The sequence below is a fragment of the Desmodus rotundus genome, chromosome 4 (assembly GCF_022682495.2).
Source record: "Desmodus rotundus isolate HL8 chromosome 4, HLdesRot8A.1, whole genome shotgun sequence".
In the NCBI taxonomy this organism is placed as follows: domain Eukaryota; kingdom Metazoa; phylum Chordata; class Mammalia; order Chiroptera; family Phyllostomidae; genus Desmodus; species Desmodus rotundus.
Genome location: NC_071390.1, coordinates 11250766 through 11277632, shown reverse-complemented (window position 1 = coordinate 11277632; position 26867 = coordinate 11250766). Strand labels below are relative to the sequence as shown.

The 26867-nt window shown below is 39.4% G+C and overlaps 1 protein-coding gene and 1 pseudogene across 2 annotated transcripts in view; both read left to right on the top strand.

The window, feature by feature from the left end:
* ATRNL1 (attractin like 1) overlaps positions 1–26867 on the top strand; it is a 495303-nt gene that overhangs the window by 50023 nt on the left and 418413 nt on the right. For both annotated transcript variants that reach the window (XM_024555570.4, XM_053922251.2), the window contains exon 9: positions 14434–14617. In XM_024555570.4, coding sequence (XP_024411338.3) covers positions 14434–14617 — 184 coding nt within the window. The remainder of the gene's footprint in view (positions 1–14433; positions 14618–26867) is intronic.
* Positions 18080–18558, top strand: LOC112300300 (protein max pseudogene; annotated as a pseudogene).

Sequence of the window (26867 nt, the reverse complement as noted above, 5' to 3'; positions counted from 1 at the left end):
ATGCCCTATGTAGAACGGTTTTGTTTGATTTCGTTATTGATCTTAGTTTTATGATAATGTTCAGGGAATGTTGTAGGCATTATTTCCCTATTTTATAATTTTTAAATCATTTTTTATCCTTATTCTATTACAGTTGTCCCAATCTCCCCCCTTTGCCCTCCTCTGCCCATCCTACCCCGACCCCGCAGTCCATTCCCACACTGCCGTCTCTGTCCGTGGGCCGTTCAGACATGTTTTTTGTCTAGTCCCTTTCCCCTCTCCCCTCCCCTGTGTTCACTGTCAGTCTGTCCCATGTCTCCCTGCCTCTGGTTCTGTTTTGTTCGTTAGTTTATTTTGTTCATTACATTCCTCTTGTAGGTGAGATCACATGGTATTTGTCTTTCACCGACTGGCTTATTTCACTTAGTGTAATGCTCTCCAGTTCTAAGGAATTTCTCTGTTATAATTTATGGAGATTTCCTTTGTGGCCTAATTTTCATAAATACTTTACAGACACTCGAAGAGGAGGCAAATCCTATAATTTTAAGATGTGGTGTCTGAGATATGTGTATAGATCAAATCTGCTTTATTCATTTTACTGCTTAGTTCTTCTATTCTTATTTTTTTTTTTTGTACTGGATCTATTATGTCTGTGAGTTAAAGTCTAAAAATGTTAGTATATTTTTGCCTATTTCTGCTTGTATTTTCTGGAACTTATGATTTATGGAAGTTATTATTATGGATATTCATAATTGTTTCATCTTTATTGCAAATTATATCTTTTAATGTTATAAAGTGCTTTGCTTGTTTAATGTTTTTTGACCTGATTTCTGTCTTATCTGATACTAATATTATGGCTCTTGTTTGTTTTTTTTCTGGGGTGGTTGTCAGTGTTTTCCTGGTACTTTTGCCCATCTCTTTATTGTTAACCTTTCAGAACCACTTCGTTTTAAATGTATCTCTTGTGTACAACAGAGGGTTGGATTTTGCTTTGTGATCCCTTCTGGTTTTTGCACATTTTCTGTACGTGTTTTATATTTTTAATAATAGTTTCTCCGTTGTCTTTTCAAATAATTACGTCTCCTCATGTTCAGAGGAGAGAGGCCCGTTTTTGTGTGGGAACGAGAGTGGCAGTTCTGATTCTTCCCGACTCCTGTTTCTCATGTTCCTTTCTGCGTTCTTGGGGCCTCCTGCCTTTGGCTTCCCATTTTCTTGCTTTTTGCACATTCCCAGCAGATTTGGTATTTGTGGGTTTTTTCATTCCTAGTTTCTCTGGAAACTTACTTTTTTTCTTTCACCCCCCACCATGTTTTCCTTGTTGCTCTCTATGTCTTCCCTGGGGTGCAGGGAGGATTCAGAATTAAACCGTCACCACGCTTGTACTGGAACCATGGATTTTGACTTTTGAAGCTCTAACATGAATACTTAACTACGTTCTAAAGTTAACCGGTGCTTTTACTCTTTGCTCAAGCTCTGATTTACAGGATGCCGTTTTCCACTGCCTTAACTCATCTCGTCTCGTTTCTAACACATTGGCATCACTATCAGTGTCTTATTCTGGGGATCAGCAATCTTTTCTATAAAGGGCCCGAGAGTAAATATTTCGGGCTTTGTGGCCAATGTGGTCTTTGTCACAGCCAATCAGCTCTGCTGCTGGGGTGTGAAAGCAGCCGCAGACAGCACCGAGCACACGGGCAGCGGGGTTTTGCCCTCGTGCCTTAGTTAGCCTCGTCCTGCTCGAGAGAGAGGGTGTGTGCATGCTGCTGGGGGCCTCACCACCCTGGTCCACATTTATTAGAAGTTTTGGCCCGTGGGAGGTTTTTATTTGGATCTTGCATATGCGGCGAATTCATGCCCCAAATTCTGTGACCCAAAGTTCTCAGAAGAAACGTTATTTTCCCCTTCAGATAGAGCCAAGGTGGAAATACACATTTTCTGTCTGCTTCTGCAGAGCGGATTAAAAAACAACAAAACAACTCACTTTTTCCCTGAGGATGTAATCCTTCAGGGATCCAGACTTTGTATAGAAGTTCTCTGATCCATTACCCGCGTGGGCTCACCTTCAGCATGGGCCACTGAAACCAAGCCTCGCGGCCCCCTGGTCGGGACCCGTGTTCCCGGCCCTGCCTTTCCACTGCATGCAGTTCCTGGTCCGCAGAATGTAGTTCACTCTCGCTGTATTACCCTTTTCTGCAGGAGGGTCTCAGGCAGCCACGAGACATGGTGTCAGTTTGGCTTTCCAGGGGTGACCAGGCAGGCACGGCAGATTGGTTTCAGTTTTCTATGAATGGTAACACGGGTGCAGGTTAGCCGATTAGTTCATTGGTTGGTGGGTTTTTGTTTTCATTTGGGACTCTTTGAATTACAGAATGTCAATGGTGGTTTTGGTAACTTTTCAACGATTTCTGAACAGTTTCTTTTGGCTTATTCTATAACCAAAATACTATTTCTATGTAAATTTATCAGGGTATTTTTGGGTTGATTTTTGTCTTAATAATGGCATTACTTGTTAGGAGCACTTATGAATGTCTCAGATGGAAATGGGAAGAATACATGACTTAGGAGTTTTATGAGAATAATAAATGAATTATGGGTAGATTTTAAGTTTTGTGAATTATTTAAGTGCAAAGCAAAACTCCTCAACTTTTCTGTAAAATTATATCTTAATAATAAAATGAACTTACTATGTTATTTACTCCAAACACATTTTGAATTTGCTGCTTATTGTTGAAAGTATGGTACCAAAAAGTAATCTGTAGTTATCTTCAGTTTGAAAAGTTGTTACACAGAAAAGTATACAAAATGATGGGTAATTATAGTTTAAAGATGTCAGAATAATTAAGTTGTATATACTGTAGGCAGTGCTACTTTAGGGAATTCTACTATATTAAGTAGGGCTGCTTTGAACATAAGTAATGGGATAATTTATCATCTGAGTTATAAGTGAAGGCTTATCTCTAGAGAGAAAGTTTAAAAGATTTTTTTCTGTGTATCGTGGGATTACTATACTGCGATGTTAGTTAAAGCTGTTTTTTTTTTTTCCTCCTAACTGATTTTAATGGTGGCAACTACCCAAATGTAGGTCGGATTTACTTTGAGTATCCTTACATGTTTCAAGCTTCTAGAAAACTGAGAATTTTTTTGTTTAATTAAAGAATGGACTCTCTTTTTAACCAGCAGCGTGGTGAGAGTAACTGCAAAGAAAGCTGACATCACAGCAGATTAATTCATGAAAACAGGGGATTTTACTGCATAAAAATTTACCCTGAATTGTACTCTAAGGATATTGACCTCACCATTAAGTGGACATTTTAAAAAGAAACAGAACGCTCTCAGTGAACGTACTCCAAAATGACCACTTATTAAACTTTAAATAATATCGAAAATAACTGTGAAGTATTTCTGGTCCAGTGCTTACTACCCTGAGTGTTCTTGGAGGTTTTTGTAATAATGCGATTTCAAACAAAGGAACCATCTAGTTAACTTTAATTATCTGAGTATGAGCCTTACCAATTAAGATTAAAAAATGTAAGATACTAGAGTATATTTTTGATTTCTGAGTTTTAGGCCATCTCTTGATCTAAGGAGTACCTCCAGTAGCTTATAGGAGCACTTCCTGGCTCCCCTGCTTCCAGGCATGTGCAGTAATGCACATCAATGCCTATCAGCAGATAAGGCATCAGGTATTTTCCCTTACCTTTGCAGAACTTCTTTCTAAGTGGGGTGATACAGATAATCAATAGCAAATGTAATAGATATGCATGTTGTACGATGTGTTAGAAGATAGTAAATTTATAAAAATAGAGCAAGGTACGGAGATTGAGAATACTGAGGGCGGAGGTGGTTGGGAAGGCCAGGGTAAGCCTCAGTGAGGAGATGAATTTTGATCAAAGAATTGGAGAAGTAGAGAGGCTTGTTATGTAGATAATCGGGGTGGGGGGCAGGGGCAGGAGTGTTCCCCAGAAGTAGGAACAGCTACTGAGAAGCTGAGAGCGTGCTGAGTATGTCCAAGGGCAGTAAGGAGTGTGGAGGAGAGAATAAAAATTAACGGGTGAGGCTGGAGAAATAGTAAGGGGCTTGACCACAGGCTTTTGGCTAGCCTTTGTTTTTGTACCCTGCGTGAAATGGCGAGACGTTGCAAGCTTTGGGCAGCGCAATGACATAATTTTTAAATGGATCATTCTGGCTGCTGTGCTGAGAATAAACTCTGGGGGGAAGGAACAGAAGCAAGAAGGCCAGTTAGGAGGCCGTCCCGGTAATCTGAGCAATGATGGTGACTTAGACCTGGGTAGTGGGGGTGATTGGAGATGATGAGGATCAATACACTCGTTTCATATGTTTTTAAAGTGAAACCAATAGTATTTGCTGAGGGTTTGAACATAGAATCTGAGATGAAAGGTTTTTGGCCTGAGCAACTGGAAAGATGAAGTTCCCATCAGCTGACATGTAGCAGATCCTGAGGCAGGTTTGAGGGGAAGGATAAATGGGTGTAGATAAAAAGCAAGAAGGACCCTGGCTGGTGTGGCTCAGTGGATTGAGCGCTGGCCTACAAAGCAAAGGGTTGCCAGCTCAATTTCCAGTCAGGGCACATGCCTGGGCTGGAGGCCAGGTCCCCAAAAGGGGGCGTGCAAGAGGCAACCACACATTGATGTTTCTCTCCCTCTCTTTCTCCCTCCCTTCCCCTCTCTCTAAAAATAAATAAATACAATCTTTAAAAAACAAAACCCAAAAAAGATTGAGCCCCAGGATGTCCCAGGGTTAAGAGGTAGGGGAGAAGAAGAAAAGAAGCAAGAAAGAGTGTGGTGAACGAGAAGCCACGTGAAGAGAGGTTTTTAAAAGAAGAGTCATCCACTCTGCCAATGCTGCTCTGCTGGTGGGTCAAGTAAAACGACGAGTAAGGGTTGACCATTGAACTTAGGACTGCGCAGGTCAATGGTGATCCTTACGAGAACCGTGTGTGTGTGTGTGTGTGTGTGTGTGTGTGTGTGTGTGTGTGTGTGTGTAGTGGGTGGGTGGGTGCGAGCCCGGCTGGACTGGATGTAAGAGGGAGGGAGAGGAGTGGAATCGGACAGCTCCTCCAAGGAAACTTGCTTATATAAATAAGGGCAGCAAAGGAAGGAGCAGCAACGGGCAGGAAATACAGGACCTTTCTAAAGGGTTTGCACAAGGATTCAGGTGAAAGAATTGTACTTGGCAAAGTGCAGGTAACACTGTCAGGATAGTTAAGTAGTGATGCTGGCGTGAGAAGGCAGCCTTCAAAGGGTCCGTTCAGAAAGGCGACTGGCAGAGTGGTGATGGAGCTTAATTACCCAGGCTTTGAGTCAACACATAATCTTTGAAATTTCCTTAATTATAACACTCGCAGTGAGATGATGAGTCTTGTGGGCTGTGTTTCCAAAATCGGTCCTTTCTTCAGCTAAAGACACGCTGTGTTCAGTGTGCTTGGTTTACAGTGGCCCTTTGAACACGGTGAGTTTGCAGTGCATGGGTTTACTTACATGGAGGCTTGTTGTTTTTCAATGAATACCTGGACTGTTTTTTATCGGTGGTTGGGAGTGTGTGGATGGGGAGGGCTGACTGTATGCATCGACCTACACCATTTTACCTGGGGGACGCGAGCATTCATGGAGTGGGGTCTCTGTCGGGGGTCCTGGAACCAGTCCTCCACAGGTACTGAAGGACAACTGGTGTAATTAAGTTTTCGGGGAGTTACATGTTAATATGCAGATTTTCATCTGTGTGAGGGGTTGGCACCTGTAAGCCTGTGTGGTTTAAGAGTCAGTTGTATGTGGAAATGTGTGTAGGTATGTAAGGACACAGTGCTTCAGGGAATAGCTTGTGTGGATGGAGCACACACACATAGATGGGACATTTTTCATGAGGGCACCCTGGAGCGTAACTTCTAAAAGTGATGTATAGTTGTCAGGTGCTTAGAGGTGACAGTAATCAACAAGCTCCTTACACAGAGTTATTCGAAGAATCAGGAAAATGCGCAACGTAGCGATTAGCTTGCAGTAAAGGCTCCGTAAACTTTTGTTTAAGTAACAAAGTGGAGGGAGTCTTCATAGAAGTATAATCGCGAAGACTCTTGTTACTCCACAACTGTATTTACTGCCTTTTCGTCTTCTGAAAGTGGTTTAATTTTTCTCTAGATTCCTGTATTTGTCTGTATGTGACTATGAGACACATACTGCTTTTTATAGGCTTTCTTTTTGTATTTATATTCTTTTTCTTAGAAGTTAACTTTAGAGTGCGAAACCTGCTGTATCTCTGTTTGTGCCCTTTCTAGTAGAGTGCCATGCATTCAATGCTTGATGAATATTTCTGCAGGGGTAGGGTGTTTAGCCGTATTCTTCTTCTTCTACTATTATTCTTGAACTTATATAGATTTTAATACTTTGTGGTCATCTGTAGCATTTTATTTTCTTTTGATGTTTAAGATTGATATATTTGCTCAACATTTTTCAAGAACATTAGCTATTGTTACTTTTTGTTATAAACAATACTCTTGTTTACACATATTTTTCTTTCTATTTGTTAAAAAATACAAACATTGGCCTTGGCTGGTGTGGCTCAGTGGTTGAGTGCTGGCCTTCGAACCAAAGGGTCGTTGGTTCGATTCCCAGTCAGAGCACATGCCTGGGGTGCAGGCCAGGTCCCCAGTATGGGGTGTGTGAGAGGAAACCACACATTGACATTTCTCTACATCTCTTTCTCCCTCCCTTCCCCTCTGTCTAAAAATAAATAAAATAAGATCTTTAAAAAATATATAACCATGGGTTGGATATTCTTTAAAGTTTTTCACTTTATAATTTGTATAACTTTATTTGTCTATTATGTCTTCAATGTAGAAGGAATCATGTCTTACTAACAAAAAAACCCCAAAACGTATTTGATGAGTGGGTATTTATTTTAAACAGCATAACCATTTGTTATACTCCTTTAATTTTCTCTTTATAATCATGCTTATCATTTTTTTCTTATTTTTAAAAGGGTTTTCTGCCTTTCCTCTCTTCTGAAATCCAGAATTTCTTATTACGCATTTGTTTTTAAAAATAGCTTGACCACACATGGACGTGCACGCTTATATGACATACTGTTTTATTTACTTGTTCTTGAACTTTCAAAAAGGAAATAATGTTTTATGCAGCCTTTTAAGGGTTTCTTTTGTCTCATCACTATCTTCCCAAGGCTCATCCAGGTCGTTATGAATGACCACCGTTAGCTCCTTTGCATCACTGTGTTTCCTGTACAACTCCTCCCAGTTCACTCACCCATGCTTCTCTTCATGCGTTGTTACACTGGGCACCTGTCAAAATTCACCCACAGCAGCAACTTTGAGACATCTTGATAAAAATATTACATTTTAAAAATAAAGAAAAAAAATCCTCAGTCTCTTCAGGCAGAAAGAGGAAACATTTTATAAGGGCAAGAGATTAGATTAGTATCAAATTTCTCAAAAGCAACATACCAATCTAGGCAAACATGGAACAAATTTTCCAGGAACCTGAAGGAAAGCAAGGACGAGCTACAGGTTTTGTATCTTGCCAAACTGTCCTTCAAATGTCAAGGCTATGGAAACGCCAGTTTGGGCATGCCAAAACTCAGATAATTCTGCATACGTGTGGCCTTCCTGAGAAATCTACTCGAGTGGGTACGTGCAGACTCTTTTTGGTGAAAGTCTAGATAGTAAATAATTAGTCCACTCTACAGTGTCTGCTGCTGCTGCGCAATCTGCCATTGAAGCTGTGCACAGGCAGCCATGTAAAGCACACACGTGAATGCGTGTGGCTGTGTTTCACTAAAGCGTGATTTACAGAACTGTCGACGGGCTGGATTTGGTCTGCGGGCTGTAATTTGCCAACCCCTCTCCCAGAGAAGAGGCTTCATCTAATGTAGAGGCGAATGGGGACACTTCAGGTAGAAGACTGGTGGAGAACCTCTCACGGGTTTAACTTTAGAGCGAGGGCTAAAACAAGGGTGCAGATGTCAGTATGTGACTAGTGTACAAATGTTACGTGTTTTTTCTTAGATTTATTTTTTTCATTTTTTTCATCATTTATCCCCCCATGCCATCTTTTATCTCCACCCCACCCCTGCCCGTTCACCAATGTTACGTGTTTTGTCCAGGTTAGAGAGAAAGAAACTGAGAATGGAGGGGAAAGGGAGGAGAGAGGGAAAGCAGAACGAGAACATGGGCTGTGCATGGGTTGTAGTGGGAGCCACAGGAAGCCTCGTGCTGTGTAAGGTGCTGTTGGATCCAGTTTTAGTTTCTCTGCTTTGTTTTTGAACAAGCCTAACTATCTGTGAAAACTGTTGTTTTATGTTTCTTTTTCTCTTAGAAGTCTTTGAAAGAACAAAGAGAACATTTACTCATTTACTAAATATGGAATATTCTATCTGTAGTTGTTACATGGGTTTATTGGACCCAACCAAATGATTCTTTCAAATAAATAACAATAATTTTGAATGGAGGAGAAAGGAACATATCCAAGTGACTTTAAAAAATTTTTTGGTTATTTAAAAAAATATGTTTATTGATTTGAGAGACAGGAGAGAGAGAGAGAGGGAGAGAGAGAGAGAGAGAGAGATACATTGATGTAAGAGAGAAACATTGATTGGTTACCTCCCATATATGCCCCAACTGGGAGTTGAACCCACAACCTAGGTATGTGCCCTGACCGGGAATCGAACCTGTCGGCCCCCCAACCTTTTGGTGTGTGGGACAGTACTCCAACCAACTGAGCCACACTGGTCAGGGTCCACTTGACTTTTTAACACAGTGTTTGACAATGTGCCCCAGTCTAGGTGTGGATGTGGGGAAGAAATGCAAACAAATCTTCTAGGTTTGTTTTTTGAAGGTTTTGGTGAAGCAATTCTAAAATTATTTTAGGTGCGTTGTTAGATTGAAACAAATGAGTAAATGTGTTGATGTTGTTGGGAATTAAAACTCTCAGCATGGAAGACAGGAGATACGAATATGAAATGGGGAAGGCAAGGAAGAGCCCTGCCTGCACGGGTGGGAGTCGGAGGTGTCAGTGTGAGCTTGTAGATTCTTCTGAGAGGGCCTAGGAGCTAAGACACGCTGGTAGTGAGCACACTGATCATCGATGTTCCCAGGTCCAGTTTCTACTCACATTCCCGTGAGAAGGACGCAGGGCTCCTCGGAGGCACAGTGGACTGCGGGGCTGTGGCAGGAAAGCCAAAGTGGGCCTGGCCGTCTTGTTCTGTCCAGTGGGGGACGTGCTCAGGAAGATGATGGGTGCTGACGAAGAAACATGGCGTCAGCTTGGGGGGGGCCTGTTGGCAACGCCCGGGACAGTGTGAGCATCAAAGTAATCAATTACAAAGTAGAGAAAACGTAGAATTTGTGAGCCCCTACTGATAAGGGACATGCTGACAGACACAAACAGAGGACGGGAGACTTCTCATTCTCACACAGAATGCTGACCGCCATTGCTGGAGTTAAATAAAAATCGTAGTATGGGAAAGAGTCATCAGGGGGTGCTAAGTCTGTGGGGTGGGGGTGAATTTTTGATGAGACGTGCACGGTATTTAAGTGCTTCCCCCACGGATTGTTTGAGGGTGCAGGGGAAAAATAGTAACTGCGTGGTGGAAAAATCTATCAGTACCTTGTCTGGGTGACCAAAGTCCACATCACGAGCCACGGGAAATGGGACATTGTTTGCCTATGGACGCGATACCGCTGAAAGAAACACTGCTTCTAGCAGGGTTGGTATTTTTTTCTGTAAAGGCTCAGATAGTAAATACTTTAGGTTTTGTAGATTATCCCGTCTCTGTTTCTTCTACTCAATTTTACCATTGGAATGTGAAAGCAAGTCGCAGATAATGTGTATGTGAATCGAGACGCCTGTGTGATCTTTACTTATGAAGTGAGGGGCGGGCTGGATTTGGCCCACGGACATAGGTTGTCAACCCCTGGCTTACAAGTGTTCTGAGTAGAAATGCATGCCTAAATCTAATCACCAGGCAATCTCACACATACCCCAAAGGAGGAGCCTTTTATTTTAAAAGGGGACAGCTTTAGTCTTCAAAAAGGTTGGCATCATGAGAGGCACAGAAAAGCTGAGAAATTGTTCCCAGGTGAAGGAGGCTAAGTACACGTGGCAGCCGAATGCTCTGGGTGGTCCCATACCAGGCTCTGAAGGGCGCGACTGGCTCAGGTCACAAGCTGAAATACATGTGTCTGTGTGCAGTCAAGTGTTGTATAAATGTTAAGTCGTCTTGATGCTGAGAACTGTAACGTGGTTATGTAAAAAGAAAATCTTTGTTTTTAAAGCATATACTAAAGTACGCGTGGGTAATAGGAATGATGTAGGCAATTATTTTGTACAACCATTGATAAAACCCATGGGACACAATGTTAATAGGCAGTAATTAGTGAATCTGAGTAATGGGTGTATGCGAATCCTCTGACTACTCTTGCAGGTTGTTTGTGCCTTTGAAATTGTTTGCAAATAAAGTGCTAAAAATAGAGGAAGTAGGTGCATGCTTTTGTATTTGGTTACGTAGGATATAGAGTTGACATGAAATGATAAGAATCCCTGTGAGCTTGCTCTGGCAATAAAGGAAACACCAGTTTGTCCTTTTTGCTGTACTTTGAATTACGGCTTTTGGGGAATCTGTGTATCTCCCAGGGGAGTTACTGGGTGGTTTTACTAACTTGGACCATAAAACTCTTCTGGTTTAGTTGTGAGGGAAATTTATTTCACTGTAAGTTTGCAATACCTCATAAACTTGCTAAGAATTTCAATGTGACTCTCAAAGTTGGTATAATACTAATGGTTTGCTTTAGTATTTTTCATGCTTTTAGAATTTGGGAGGTGTGTTGGGAAATCATCATTAATGTCATTTTATGTTAACTTTTTCCTTTTGATTTGAAAACCACTAACTATTATTTTTTAGGAAGTTCATTTTTTCTCCTATAATGTAGATGATACTGCATGACTCTCTTTAGCTTCGAACAGCACGTGTTTTCACGGTCCTGTGGTGACTTTCAAGTGTAAACGGAACTTGGCTTTTCAACAAACTGGCATCTGAAAATGTACTGCGGAACCGGTGTTTGAGGTGGTGGGAATTAGGAATCTTTAATAGCAGAAATCGCCCCTTAAAAATAATTCAATCCCAGGAGTTGTAAAGCACAGACTTTTATTGTGCCTAAATTAGGCTTGGCATTTGTTGTGGAGTTGCATTTGTGAAGAAGAGCTTCGCGGGACTAGTTAGGTAAACTAAAACAATTTCGGGGCACTAAGTAAAATGTTTTCATAAGTCGCTATCAATCCATCTGTGTGACAATGGCTGCTGTTAACATCAGATGCACGTTCATTTTTGTGACATTTTGTGAATGAAAATGTCACAAAAGACTTTAGTTTTGGTAAATGAAGTGATCACTTTTATTATTAGGAAAGTGTGCTTTTAAAACTTTACAAGCTACATAAATATACATAGTTGAAAATACACATGTGTTGTATTAAAAAGTTAGTAAATGCGCATTCAGAGTGCAGAAAATTCTCATCTTTCTGTCTCTGCTTAACATTCTTTCAGTGATGGACGTAGCAGTCCCTTAGAAGGCAGCCGTTGTGTTGTTTTGCGTGTTTAAAACGTAAGGACTTATATTTGGAAGAAACATGCAGTGGTAATTGGTGCCTGTTTTCGCATGACCACATAGAACTCGACACGTGAAATGTAACCACTCTTCCGCATGCTGGCCCTACAAATATTTTGAGATGTTATTTTTCATTCATTTTTGATTCTTTGGATGAGCATCCCTACTTGCTTCAGTCTTCACATAACACAGTTTTATTCATATCCTATTGATAATGCCTTAGAGTAACACACACATTAATGATGTAAGGGATGTTTTCCAATAAATAATAATAATAGCAGCTAACATTTATTGAAGCCGTACTCTGTGCTAGGTGGTGTCGTGAGCACTTTACCCATATTAACTCTCTTGTTCAAAGTGAGCATGCAAATATATGCTCTTTTAACCCCATTTTACAGATAGGGAAACTGAGGCACACATGTCTCACACAACTGACCCTTGATAACTCAGTAGAAGGATTATGTAAGTATGAAATACACATTGTCATCTTTGTCACTGTCTCTGGACAAAGTGTACTTAGTAACGACCCATTCAAACCTAACAGAACTTAGTAGAGTGTGGTGTGTCACCTGATGGGACACCATTACTTTCCCTTGTTCTAGAGTCGATATTAGTATTGTTAATGCAACCTAAAGTTGTATTTCACACTGATATTATTGTGTTGGCTTGGAGCTCGTCTAATGACAACAAAACTTCCTTAGTCGTTAGTTTGTGCTTTTGATACAACTGCTTGCGGTGCAGCGAGGTGTACTCTGTGCTGTACTTGTCTCTTTGATGTTGAAATATCAGTGGAGGGCTTCACTCTTACAGTTAAATAGCGTCAGCCAATCACTGCGTTTGCTTATAATTCTGGTACCTAAAGCTTCAGTCAGCTCTTCCTTGTATTGGGTCAGTGGTCATGTAGGAAGTACAACTTCTTTGCCATCATCCCAGGAATTGGCAAAGTATGTTGACAAGTAAAAGGTCAGTGTTTACTGAGCCAGAATGATACCTTGTACCATGTGTACATTTCCAAATGCAAAAGTAAGGAAAATATAGTGAGAATGCAAATCATAATTTTACACTTCAAGTTTATCACCTGTATCTGAGCAAAATTATTTCCTTAAGTTTTCGTCTGCAACTACCGTATCATGTGTGGGTTCCTCGACTGAACCGCCAGCGACCGAACCTTGAGAGCTGCTGCTGCGGTAGTTAGGAGTACACACTTTGATGTTAGGCCTGTGTCAGGGTGAACGGCCCCTTACTAGTAAGGCGCATGTATATTTTTAATAAACTTTGACTTTCGAGATCATGTACGTACACTTGTGAGAACTACCAGTGGCCCTGTGTTCCCTGGAGGCAGTTTCCCGTGGTGGTGCCATCTTGCAAAAATACAGCATATCACAGTCTAGATGTTTATATTGATACAATCTCGTGATCTTACTCAGATTCTCCAGTTTCATTTGTGTGTGACTGTGTATTTGTATATAAGTCAGCCCACATTTTTGCACTCTGTTTCATGCATCTACCACCATAGTCAAGATATCACCACAAGGACACTTCACATTGCTCTTTTTGTTTTTTTTTAAATCAAAAGCTCGAGGGCGTTTTATTGATTTTAGAGAGAGAGGAAGGGAGAGAAAGAGAGAGAGAGAGAAATGTCATTAAGCAGTTGCCTCCTATATGTGTCCCAACCAAGTATTGAACCCACAACCTAGGTGTGTGCCTTGACTGGCGATCGAACCCGCAACCTTTTGGTGCATGGGATGGCGCTCCAGGCACCTGAGGCACCTGGCGGGGGGTTCACATTGCCCTTTTCAACCATACCCCCTCCCTCTGCTCTCCCTCCTCTCTCACCCGCAGCCCTTGCCAATCACAGCTCTGTTCCTCATTTCTATAATTATTTTTCAAGAATGTTGTATAGTTGGACCATTTATGTTTAAAGTAACTTTGATATATTAGCGCCTACATCTGCTCTATTGTTATTTTTGTTTCTTGTTTTTGTGTGTGTGCACCTCTGTTTCTGTTTACCTGCTTCTTGTGGGTTACTTGGCAACTGTCAGAGTTTCATCTTGATGGGCTTATATTGTTCTTGAGTGTGATATCTTTGTATAGTTTTCTCAGAGGTTGCTCTGGGTATAAGCAATATGCATGTGTAACTAATTATAATCTCCCAGTATCAACTATTTAAAACTCAAAATATGGAAATGGGGCTTTTATTTAGGCCCCCTCTCCTTCCCCACTTTTTAATATCATTGTCTTGAGTAGCAGATGATGTTATAATCTTTGTCAGATATGATTTAGAAATCTCATAGAGGACAAGGATAGTATGGACTCATAGTTCTGCTCCATTTACTGATCTTTTCTGATGCTCCAAGGGTCCTTTTACCATTTCATACCTGTTTGAAGTGGTAAAGGGCCAGCACAGTGCTAAACGTTGTTAAAGGCAGACACCCTACCTTTTTTGTTATCTTTGTCTATCAGTGACCATCTTAGGGCCTGTTACATAGTAGGCGCTCATAAACCATTACACTTTTTTTCAGAATTATTTACAAATACAGAAATGTATGTAAGGATGAAGTTTGCCTTTTCCTCTTGCACACACAAAGTTGGCATTTTCAGTGTTTCACAGTTTAATCTACAGAAAGACAGGTCTTACCTGACTTCACCTTCTAGCACCTAACATAGTAACCAGCTCATTTTAAATAAATTTTCCTTGATTAAATGAGTAGTAGGTATACCTTATTCATAAAAATGTGGTGTTAGAAGTAACTTGGTGGTTTGGCGAGGTATTAGTTGTATTTTTAAATACTACTTGAAGTTCATGTTTTGTCTTCTTTCTCTTACAGCATCAAACACTTGGCTTGTTTCAGAAACCAAAGGAGCTATTGTTCAAGGCGGGTACGGTCACACCAGTGTGTATGACGGAGTCACGAAGTCCATTTATGTTCACGGAGGCTACAAAGCGTTACCGGGCAACAAATATGGATTGGTGGATGATCTTTATAAGTATGAGGTTAACACTAAAACTTGGTGAGTAGTTGAAGCAGAAATATGTTGAGAAGCATTTGTCACTGTTATATTTTACATTTGTGTAATAGTGGTGTTTATTAGATATTCTCAGTGAGACATTCGTGGCCTTTCCCCATCTTTATTTCAACTAATGATACTCTGTTATGTAGCAAAGGCTCGAGCTAATAGGTTTTCTGTGTAGCCGTCATTACTGTAAGTGATTGACGTTAAAGTGGTTGCAGGTCCTTACTCTGCAGGCGTTACTTGTACTGATCCGTGCTGACGTTATGTTTACTTCAGACAGGAAATTTTGCTTACCAGACTTTTAGGATTGCTATTATCTGCCTTGGGATTTGTTCTTCATTGCTCTCCTATTTTATCGTCCTTTGTAAATTTTAAAAATGTTTCTTCACTGTTAACCTCTCATTTCCTGTGGAATACAAAGCTTGTGACATTTAGCTAGATTTTCCTTGTTTTGTTATAAAAATGCTGCATTGTACCTCTTGTACTGGTCTTCTCGTGCACAAATGCAAGAGTTTCTCTAGGGTATGCACCTAAAAACGAGGATATTTGTATCCTCAAATTTGCTACAGGTTGCCTAACCGCTCCTCAAGTGTGACTGGTAATGTGTTTTCCACCGGCAGGGTCTGAGTGTCCCTGGTTCTTCCTGTTCCCGCGGATGCTTGGTAACTGTGAGGATATTTTAGTTTTGCCAAAGCAATGGGTGTGACTGATATCTTACTGATATTTTAATGTACACACCCTGATTACTAGTGTGAATAAGCATCTTTTATGTGTTCATTTACCACTGTTTCCTGTTTAGTGAATTTCCAATTCATAACCATCATGTTCTCCTTATGTTTGAAATATTGTTAGTTTTTAAAATGTATAGATTAACTTGGGAAATGATTCCTTTGTTGTTTTAAGACTACATATTCTTTTAAACTTTTAGCACAAAAGTCCTTTATGTTACATGAAGTAGAGTTTTCTGCCCAATTGTGATTTGTTATGCCTCCTTCACTTTCAGACATATATTTTAATTTTTACCTTATTTGAAGAAAGAGAGATGGAATTTTTAAAAATTAGGACTGTGGGTGATTTTGTTAATTTTCATTATTTTTAGTCTAATAAAATGCAATGTTATTCTTTATATTTTTATAAATATTAAAATTAATAAAATACTTTTTCATGTAAGTTATACATTGCATTTTATTTCCTGTTTGGGTGTTTCTGACATCCTCTCATTGACTTTTTGCTGTGGTCAAAGGTGGAACTGCGGTGTAGCGTAAGGCGCTGTCGGTCTGCTTGGCGTGTTTCTGCATATGTGTTGCAGACGTTGTATCACATCAGAAAGGCAAAGATTAGTGCTTCTGCGTGGCGTAGTTCACAGTGATAGTGACAGGCACCGCAGTGCTGCGGGAAGGAGCTTAACAGAGGTGAAAGAATAAGAGAGACGTGGATAGTGTTTGAATAAAATCAAAACCAGAGAGTTAGTTGTCCCTTACCACGTGAAATGAAATTTGCTCAGATTTTACATAATTACTTGAAAATTACCCACAGTGAGATTTTGCATAGAAGGATATAATTATCATCTTGGCAATTTTAGCATATGCACAAGTAACATTGTTTACTTGTTCCTCAGGGGAATTTAATAAAATAATTTGTAAATTATTTTGAGCACCTCATTCCAAATATGTTACAGATAAAACAAGATATGGACATATGATACTTTACTGTTTTCCTGGGGCCTGCATTTTAAAAAGAATTGTAAAATTATCAGTGAGCACTTAAATGGTATTTTTCTGTTTGTAGCCTTCTTAAAGTTTTGGTGCTTTTTGTTAGTCTATTTTTCAAGTTTGCTATTACATATGGACTATAGTATGTATCAACTTTATTTGCCAAGTGTTATGTTAATTTCAAAAGTTCCTGTTATGTGTCCATTGTACATACTCATTGTACATTTTTGCCACATCAGTACTGGTTTTATTTTTTAGTAGATATAGTTTAGTAAATAGGCTACTTTGTTGAGATACTAGAAAATGTGTGTCTGCAAGTATTCTTTTTCATTGGCGAAATGGGTTATTTGGACTATTCCACTGGGAAAAAAATTAGGAATTACATCTTTTGAAGGCTTTGGTGCACTGCTGAGGGACTGAGAGTTCGTGGGTCAAGATCGAGGAGAGGTAGAATGCCAAGGGAAGTAAGAGTGGCATTTTGAGCAACTTCTGTTCTGAAGACAATTATAAATCCTGAAAACTCTCTGAGAAGCCAAGCAGAGCTTTTGTTGATCACTCTGAAGGACCAACATTGGATTTCCAGCCGTGCCAAGAACGAGGGACCTGGCTACGCACTGAAAGATTTCGTCTGGCCCCTGAAGTTCTAAACCTACTAGTAGCATAAGCTCACCTGAATCATCATGGTGTTTCATTGGGTTATGGTGATCTGCTCATAGCCTAACTAGTTGGCAGAGCCAAAGTCAGTCCTCACTTTAGGGAGATAATAATGCATAGAACCTCAAATTGTTTCTTCAGTATATCATATGTAATATTAGGTATAAAATTAAAAAAACTAAGGCTTAGAAAAAACAAGATGGAAAAAAACAGCTGTTAGAAACATATGTAGAGGAGCATGGTGTTTTTAGAAACTTTAAAATGATTAGAATTTTATGTTGAAGGACTTAAAATATAAGGTAGAAAAGGTTAGCAGACAACTGGAAACTTTTACTAAAGAATCAAATGGAAATTACAGGAATGAAAAATACATGAAATGAGCTAAGAATTCGTTAGTTGGCTTTAACACAGCTAAGGAGGGAATTAATGAAATGCCAGGTGGGTCAGGGAAAACACCTACGAAATACAGAAAGAAACAAACAAAAATTAAAAACAGAAAGAGGTGTGGGGACATGTGCAACTGGTCTAACGTGCGTGTAATTGGAGTCCAGAAGAAGAGTGAGAAAATAATGCACCACACTATTTGAAGCCTTAATTACTGATAAGTTTCAAAAGTGACAAAAGACATCAAGTCATGACGTAAAGAAGCTCCATGAGCTGCAAGTAGGATGAGTGAGTACAAAGAAACGTACGCTTAGAAATATCACAGTAAAGTGAACGAATTCCCAAACAGGAAGAGAAATATTTTAAAGCAGCCAGAGGTAAAAAAGGTGTATTTCCTTTAAAGGAGCAACAAACACGAAAGCGACACTAAGACTGACCACTGATTTCTGCGCTGAAAAAAGTGGATCTAGAAGACATGGTGTCTTTCAGTGATTGAAAAAAAATGACTGTCAGCCTAAAATCTTGCAGCCAGCCAGTGAAGTACCCTTTAAAGTGAAAACAGGAGTGAGGAGGTGGTTCTCGCCTGTGTTGTATGTGTGTGTGAGTGAGAGAGCGAGTGAGTGTGTGTGTGTGTGGGGGGGGACTTGCTTGTGGTTGGTGACATCCCCCTCCCCTCCACCCTTCTTCCCTACTCCTTGGACAGTAGGAAATGAGAGATGACAATGACAGCGAGGTGGAGAGCAGCAAAGAGCAACCGAGGTTTCAATCTGTGGGCGACACATGGGCTCCTCATAATGAGCTGGGACAAAAACGTAGGGACCACATCAAAGACAGCTTTCACAGTTTGCAGGACCGGTCCCATCACTGCAAGGAGCGAAGGGAGCCCAGGCCCAAACCCCAGACAAAGCCACGGTGTACATCCAGTAATGTGAAGGGAAAACCACACACACCGGCAAGATACCGATGACCACAAGGAGCAGAATGCTCTTCTGGAGCAGCAAGGCCGTGCGCTAGAGAAGGCGGGGTCCAGTGCCCAGTGGCAGACCAACCAGTCCTCCTCAAACAACAGCCTTGACCAACGCCAAGGGCAGCACCGTGTCTGCCTCCGTTGGGAGCTCAGACTCCTGCTCCGAGTGGGAGCACGAAGAGCCCCAGAGCAGGAGGAAACTCTGGGTGGAGGCCAGCTAAGCTACGCGGGACAAGCCAGCGATGAACTGTCTCCTCCACCATCTCATCCTCTTCCGGTTCATCCTGAGAACACTGAGAACCATCTAACAGACTGTTGGTTTTCTTTCTCTCTCTTTTTTGAATTTTATTTTTACACAGAAGCACTTAGACAATAGCTGTCGTTCTCCTTCCCTATTTCCACTATTTTTTTTTTTTTTAATGTTTCCCTTCAAGCATTCCATGTCCCCACCAGTAATTTTTAAAACAGAACACCCCCAACTTGGCAGCCTTTCCTGTGAAGGACAGACGGCCGGCCGGACTTCTGAGCACATGGTGTCCTGACCGACCACCAGCTCCTCCAGCCCTGCGGGCACAGGCCCAGAGGACCCCTGCCCCTCCTAGGCCTCTCCCCACCCCGGCTGCGCTCGCCTGTTTGACAGGCTTTGTGCGTCTGTGGGTTGCTCTCCTTGAGGGAGATGACTGCTTTAAGGAGTCTTCAGAATGGTTCCCTCTTCTTTTTAAGGATTCCCCGCCCCCGCCAAAAGCTATTTATTGCTCCTGTTGAGAGACCCAAATCCATGAAGAAGTTTGTGGTATGAAAGGAAGTGGGGACAGATTTTCAGCACCGAGTCTTTGGCCTGTTTCACTCCTGCCGGCCTCAGGGAGGGCTGTGTCACACTCATGTGGTATGTGTACTCACGTGGTACGTGGGGCTTGTCCCCAGTGGTGGCAGCTGCCAGAGGTTGCTAGGGGTGGGACAAGGATGGGGGGGACTGGGTGGGGTAGAGGGTTTTATTGATGGCCAGTGATGAAGTTTTGATAGTTTCTTCCTGCAACTGAAATTTGAATCTGAGTGAATTGTCCCTATTTCTGATGATGTCAGTATTGCAAAGTGACAGATTCATGAAGTAATGATGAAGTCTTTCCATGTTTACTTCTAAGAAATAGATCCAACTGGTTTTGTATGTAAATACCAGGAGCAATTTACCTGGCACCAGACCCGCACCCCGTGCGGCCCCTTCCTTCCCTCACCCCACTCCCTTTCTGCTGTGCTGGAACCCGTCCCTGTCGTATGATCCAGCCCTGGTTCTGGCTGCGGTCAGCAGACCCAGTGAAGGGTTTTGTGTGTTGGGGCCTCATTTCTTTGTCTTTTTCCCACTCTGTCCCCAGCATTTGCTGATTTCTAGTGTATACTCCGCAGTCTCAGCCCGTGTTTGGTTCTGTACCGTGGAGCTGTCAAGTCTGTTGTGCGTACAGCTGAAGGGTTGCCTTGCAAGTTAGGGCTTCACCCTTTATTATGAGACTATAAATAAAAAATCATATTATCCCAAAAAATAAAAACAAGGACATTTTATAAGAGCGAGAATTGAATTTTGCAAGAGCAGACCTGCAATAAAGGAAGTAAATAAATAAATAAAGGAAATGCTAATGAAGTAGAAGAAAAATGATCCTGAGTACTGGAAGGAATACGGACATTAAAGGGATGGATCTAAGTGATTATTTCTTATATGAAACTATAATAGTAATAGAGGCTTAAATATAAATTTAAATGCATGATAATAAAGCTGATAAATCAGGAAGGAGGTTAAATGGTATTAAAAAACACTAGGAGGATAAATGGTCCTTATGTGAGAATTGACAAAAAAACTAATGTATAGTAGACAATAATTAAAGATTTAAATTGTAATCCTTAGGTAATAACACAAATAAAAGTAAAGTAGTATATATCTAACAAGGGTAATGGGGGAAAATGAGAATACCACTTAATGGCTTTTTAAGAAGACAAGAAAGCAATGGAAGGGGACAAAGTAAAGTCGGGACAAGTATAAAGGATGTAGTGAGATTGTATATGTAACCCAAATACGTCAGTAATTACACCAAATGTAAGGCAGTCGATACTCCAATTACACTAAATGTAAGAGACTAAATAATTCTAGCCAAAACCTAATGGTTTTGATTGGGTATGAAAACAAAACCTAGCCACATGCTGCTTAGAAAAGATACAAAAATTCTAAAAGTATTTAGAAAAGTTGAAAGTAAAAGGATGGTAGAAAAATATATTATGCAATCAAAAAACAAAAGAAAGTTGGTATAGCTATATTATCAAAGAAGAATTTAAGATGGGCACCAACCTGGAAGATATAACAGTTCTATATTTATATGTAATTTATGACCCTGTTAAATAAGGCAAAAATCGGTAGAGTAGAAGGGAGAATTCATAGTGGGATATTTTTAACCTAGTTATCTTGGTAATCTAGTGTAAGGAGGAAAATAAAAAGCAGTAAATATACATAATGAAAGATTTGGACAACACGATTAATCATCTTGTGTTCTTTGGTGTTGGAGAGCATATTATCGTATACATTGTTTTCAAATACATGGATCATTGTCCAGAATTTACCATATGCTGGGTTTTAATACAAGTCTCAAGAAATTTAAAAATGTTAAAATCCTGTGAAATCATACAAAGAAGGGACCATAGTGAATTGAACAAACATGTAACTAGAAGAACCTTTATGTGTCTGGAATTAATAGACTACTTAAAACACCTTGGTCAAAGAAATTATACTAAAAATTAGAATATATTTTATACTGAATGATGGCACATCAACATGTGGTATGATGCTGCTGACAGGGACATTTATAATTTTAAATGCATTTATTTGAAAAGGTTTATAAAAGCCTGAAAATCAGTTGTCTAAATATAACCTTAAGAAGTTAGAAGAAGAAGAGCAGATTAATTTCAAAGAAATGATGAAGTAAATAAAGAAAAAGAAAGGGACTATGAGACAAGAGCACAAATTAATGAAATAGAAAACGTGATAGAGATGATTAATACAGAAACAAAAAATTACCAAAGTTGGTTGTTTGTAGACAGTAATAAATAGATAAATCCCCACCCCAACTTAGATGCAAAGATCGCACTCAAATGACACATGTGAGGGTGAGAAAGGGTATCACGAAAGACCCTACGGACGTTAAAAGGTAAAGACAGCATATGATAAGCGACTGTGTGACAGTAAGTCTAACAGATCAGATGAACCATGTCAAATTTCTAGAAAAACAAAACATCACAATCGACACATGAAGAGACAGAAAATTTGAATAATCTGTATCACTGAACTAGAATCTGTAGTTGAAACCCTTGCCCCTTAAAAAACAAACTTACAAAACAAGATGAAACAACCCAAACTCCCCAAGCCCAGATCACTTCCCTGGTGAATTTGCTTTAACATTTAAGAAGTATATACTGAAGAAAGAAATAACACCAACCCTTCACAAAATCTGAGAGAACAGAAAAAAGTTATCTTGAAATTTATGGGGCTAGCATAACCTTGATGCAAAAATATGAGACATTTTTATAGGTAAGGAAAACTGTACTTTAATCTGTACAGTTATCTGTACTGTTAATGTTTTGATTAACATATGTACAAAAAAATCAAATGAATTCAGCAATTTATAAAAAGGATAATACATCATCTGGGTTCATTCTATGAATATAATGTTAATTAAAATTTTATAAAATTATGTTTACACACTAAGAGAATAAGGAAATAAAGCCATATAATCTTCTCAAAAGATGCAAAGAAAAGTTTAGATAAAATTTAACATATATTCATGATAAAAGCTCTAGTTAAATAGGAACAGGAGCAAACCATATGGTAAAAGGTACAAACAGAAACATTTTACTGCATATATTATAGTGTAATATTGAAAGAATTCCCCCTTTTAAATTTAGGAACAAGTGTGCCTACTATTGCCATTTCTATTCAACGTTGTATTGGAATTTCTAGCCAGTGCAATAAGGCCATTAAAGTAAAAGAAAATAGGAAAATTTAAAGATACATGGACAGTATGTTGCTAGATATAATGTCATTATAAAAAATCAAATATAATTCCATATACCAGGAACAGTTACCAAATGATAATTTAAAAGCAATGCAATTTATGTCACCATCGGAGCATCAACAATTTAAGGAGTAAATGAAATGACATATATTCAGGGTTTTTACCCCGAAAACTATAAAACCTTTTTAAAGAAATTGGAGATCTAAATACGAGGAGAATACATGGTGATTGATTGTGATTGATCGAATGACTCAGTGTTGTGGAGGTGTCTGTCAGCCTCAGCTGGTCTATAGATTTAATGTGTCCCTCACAGATTTGCAGCAGTGAATTGATATGCCTGCTCTGAAATGTATATGAGAATGCAAAGGACTAACCTTAGCTAAAACGAACCGTTAGAAGAACAAAGCTGGAAGATTTCTCTACCGGGTCTCATGACTTTAAAGCTACAGCAGTAAGTTGGCTGCAAAGACAGGGAGACAGAGCAAGGCCGCAAATAGGAATCCCGCAGGCGGACCTACACGTTCACGAGCACTTCGTTCATGGCGGAGCCGGCACTGCAGAGCCTTTTTTGCTCCCAGTAAAGTATCCTGAGCCAACTGGGTGTACAGTGAGATGAATTTTGGGTCCTACTTCACACCATACACAACAACCAATTTCAGATCAATTAGAGCTCTAAATATGAAAAGTAAAAAAATAAATATTATGGAAGGTAACAGGGACAAATATCTTCATATCCATTGGTAATGAAAGACTTCAAAAATAGGATTTAAATACTACTACGAAGAAAGAAACAATGATAAACTAAGCTATGTATATCTAAAAATATCAGTAGGAAGGTGAAAGTCAAGCTGCAGTGTGGGTGATTTTTGCAACATATAAAGCCAACAAAAAAACTCTATTCCTGAAAACAGAAGTGCTACAGATCAATCAGAAAAATGTCAGATTACTCACTAGAAAATGGGCAAGAGACTTGAACAGGTACTTCACACAAAAGGATATCCAAATGGCCAAAATACACTTAAAAATGTGCTCAACCTAATTAGTCACAAGGGCAATTTAAATGAAGACAACACTGAGGTAGCACTACACATCCCCTCAAATGGCTAAGATGTACCAGACTGCTGGTCCAAGTGTGTGTAGGCGGTAGAAGCACACTCTGAAAGACCTTTTGACAGTGTCTGCTAAATTTGACTCACACACATACGTGATGTATGTATCCTATGTAATGGTTATTCTCGTTATATAATCAACAAATACACATATGTATGTGTGTACTACAGTCATATGGAAGAATACTTATCACAGTGTTATCTGTAATATCAATACTTGGAAACAAATGAAATTCCCATCGTCAGTTCAAATGGGTGAATTAATCGTATTCTGAGCAATGGAACGTTACACAGTAATGAAGATGAAAGCATTGTCTCTGCAGGTACCCATGCAGTTGTATCTTGCCCAAATACTGTTGAACAAAGGAAGCCAGACAAAAGAGAACATACAGTGTATGATAAGTGTATGTAACATTTATATGAAGTTTAGCACCAGGAAGAACTAATATATGGTCTTTGAAATCGTGAAAGGAATTGCCTTCGGCTAGGAAGCATTGAGTAGTGGTTGAGATGGGCAACCAGGAAGTTTCTGGAGTGGTTACACATGTGTATTCACTTCGTGATGTTTCACTGAACTATACCCTTAAAATTTGTATACTTCTTGATATATATACTACATTTCATAAAAGTATATTTAAAAATAGAAGCCTGTGTCTGATGTATGAGGTTTAATGTTATATGCTCATAGTTTATGATAATTTGAGTAACTAAAAGAGGGTCAATTTTTAGTATATAGTTACCGAATTTTATTTTCAGGCCGTTGGTGGAGATTATTGAGATATAAAAGTTTAAATATACCCAAAGCCATTGTTGCAACCTCACTACTTCAGGACTAGTTGAGTCTGGTTTCTTTACATTGAAAGAGTAAGAACAAACATCCTCTGTTCATAGGGTGTCCTTTCATGTGGTTGGGTTGGTTTATTAATTGGTATCATCCTTTGCTAAGAGACTTTAACTCTGCTCTGATCATTGTGGGTACCAGGGCATTGCGGTCCAATTTCTTAGCCTTGTTAAATGAGGGGTCTCATGACATTCTTTGCGCATATGTTTGAAAGCTTATAGGAGGTCCCTACACCTTCATTGTTCTTCTATGTCAAGGCTGTTCTCTGACAGTGGAGAGATCGGATTGTTTTGCCTATTGCTGAGATCCTTTCCTCTATGCTGTGTTCCTTTAACCTGTGAAAGAGCAGAATAAATTTTAACACATAAGGAACACATTAAACATTATTATGTGTAATTTACAGCTGTGATTATACATTTGTTAATTTCCCCCCTTTGTTTTTCAAGTGAGTGAAAAAAGATTTCAACTATGATATACATTAAAAAGACGGGTAGTTAGTTTAATGACAAAGATTCTGTGGTCCTATTTAATTTTGTACGTTAAAATATATTTGAAATCTCAAATATATTTTAACGTACAAAATTAAATAGGACCACAGAATCTTTGTCATTATACATATACTTAGAATATGTTTTCATCATGATGCTACATATGATTACATGAAATGATTTTTCTAGCTTCTTAAATTTGATATAATGGGAGTTTTTTACATTAAATTATTCAAAAGATATTTTATTCGTTTATTGAGTTTTTGTGATTTCTCTAAAACCTTAGCTGTCAGAGATTTGTGGAAAGTGAAATAGGACAATTTTATAGATGTTTCTAATTAACTTAAATTTTAGTAAATACCGAAGAACATGCTGTTCAGGGTGTTCATCCTTGCGTATTTCTCTGCATGGTGAGCGTCTGAAATCTTTTCAACAACAAAGATGGTTTACTCTGTGTGAAACACTGTGTTGGGAGTAATCCTGAGACTTTCTCAGTAAAGAAGACAGATAACTTAAAATTTTATGGTACGTGTATATGTGAAAAACAATAGAAATACGTACATTAAAGAATTAGTGCAGCAGAGGATTTATTAAGTATTTATGTAGGAGAAATGATTGTTGTCTTCATAAACAGCATGTATTATGAGATTGGGAATTTTGGAATGCCGAAATCACATATTGATCATTTAAAGGAGTATTTATTTCTATAGCTTTACCTTTTAAGGTAATTTTGAGCTCTGTAGTACTTATCTTTTTCATAGTGCTCTTTTATAAACTTGGAAATTTTGCCTATGGACAAAAGACTCTATGAAAGTATACATAAATAGTTGCAGAACAATAATGAAGTAAACACCCTATCTGCCTGAGCCAAGAAAGAGGACAATGCAATACCCCAGGAAGCCTTCTTGTACCTCCACGTTGGCTCTCCCTTCATTGTCCCCCAAAGAGGTAACCGTATTAATACTGTGTGGATTATTTCACTGCTTTTCACTGTAGGCTTTTTACCCTTCTACATGGATTTGCCAACAAACCATTCGGTCTGTCAGTTTTCGAATTTTGCGTGTGTTGTTGAACATTGCATGCTTTCCTTAGAGAGTTTCTTAAACATCAACTTTATGTTTTGGAGATATATTTTAATAAGGAGAGACAGACAATAAAAATGGAAATAAGTAAAATGTATTTAAAATGATAGTAAGTGCTATGGAGAAAAAAGAAAGCCTGGAAAGAGGATAGGGAGTTTTAGGTTGTTACATTTAAATAGAGGGATCTGTGAAAATGTCACCAACAACACATTTGAGTAAAGATGTGAAAGAGATTGGGGAGTGAGCCACGTCAGTATCTGGGACAGGCGTTCTAGCAGAGGGAAAGCTGGGAAAGCCTTGAGATGGGAATATACTTATCCTTTGGAGTAACCCTAGGGGCCAGTATAGCTGGGTTTAGAGGGTCTTAGAGTGGGTTGGATGAAGTGGGAGAAAATGACCTTAGAGTGGTTATGGGGAAATCTGTCATACAGAGTCATAGAGGTCATTCTAAAGATTTTGACTTTTATCCTCTTTTTGTTTTTGTTTTTTTCCTTGTCTTATTTTTTTAATTGTTGTTCAAGTACAGTTATCCCTCATTTTTCCCCCACTTTTCCCCACCACTCCACCCATCCCCGCCTCCCACCCTCAGTCCTACCCCCTTTGGCTTTGTCCATGTGTCCCTTATATATATTCATTTATGACCCTTCCCTGTTCCCCATAATCCCTCTCCCTGGTTACTGTCAGTTTGTTCTTTATTTCAGCATCTCTGGTTAATTTTGCTTGCTTGTTTGTTTTGTTGATTAGGTTCCACTTACAGGTGAGATCGTATGGTAGTTGTTTTTCACCCCCTGGCTTATTTCATGTAGTATAATACTCTCTAGAGCCACCCATGCTGTTGTGAAGGGTAGGAGCTCCTCCTTTCTCTCTGCTGTGTAGTGTTCCATTGTGTAAATGTGCCATAGTTTTTGATCCACTCATTTACTGATGGGGATTTTGACTTTTATTCTGATACAGGAAGCCC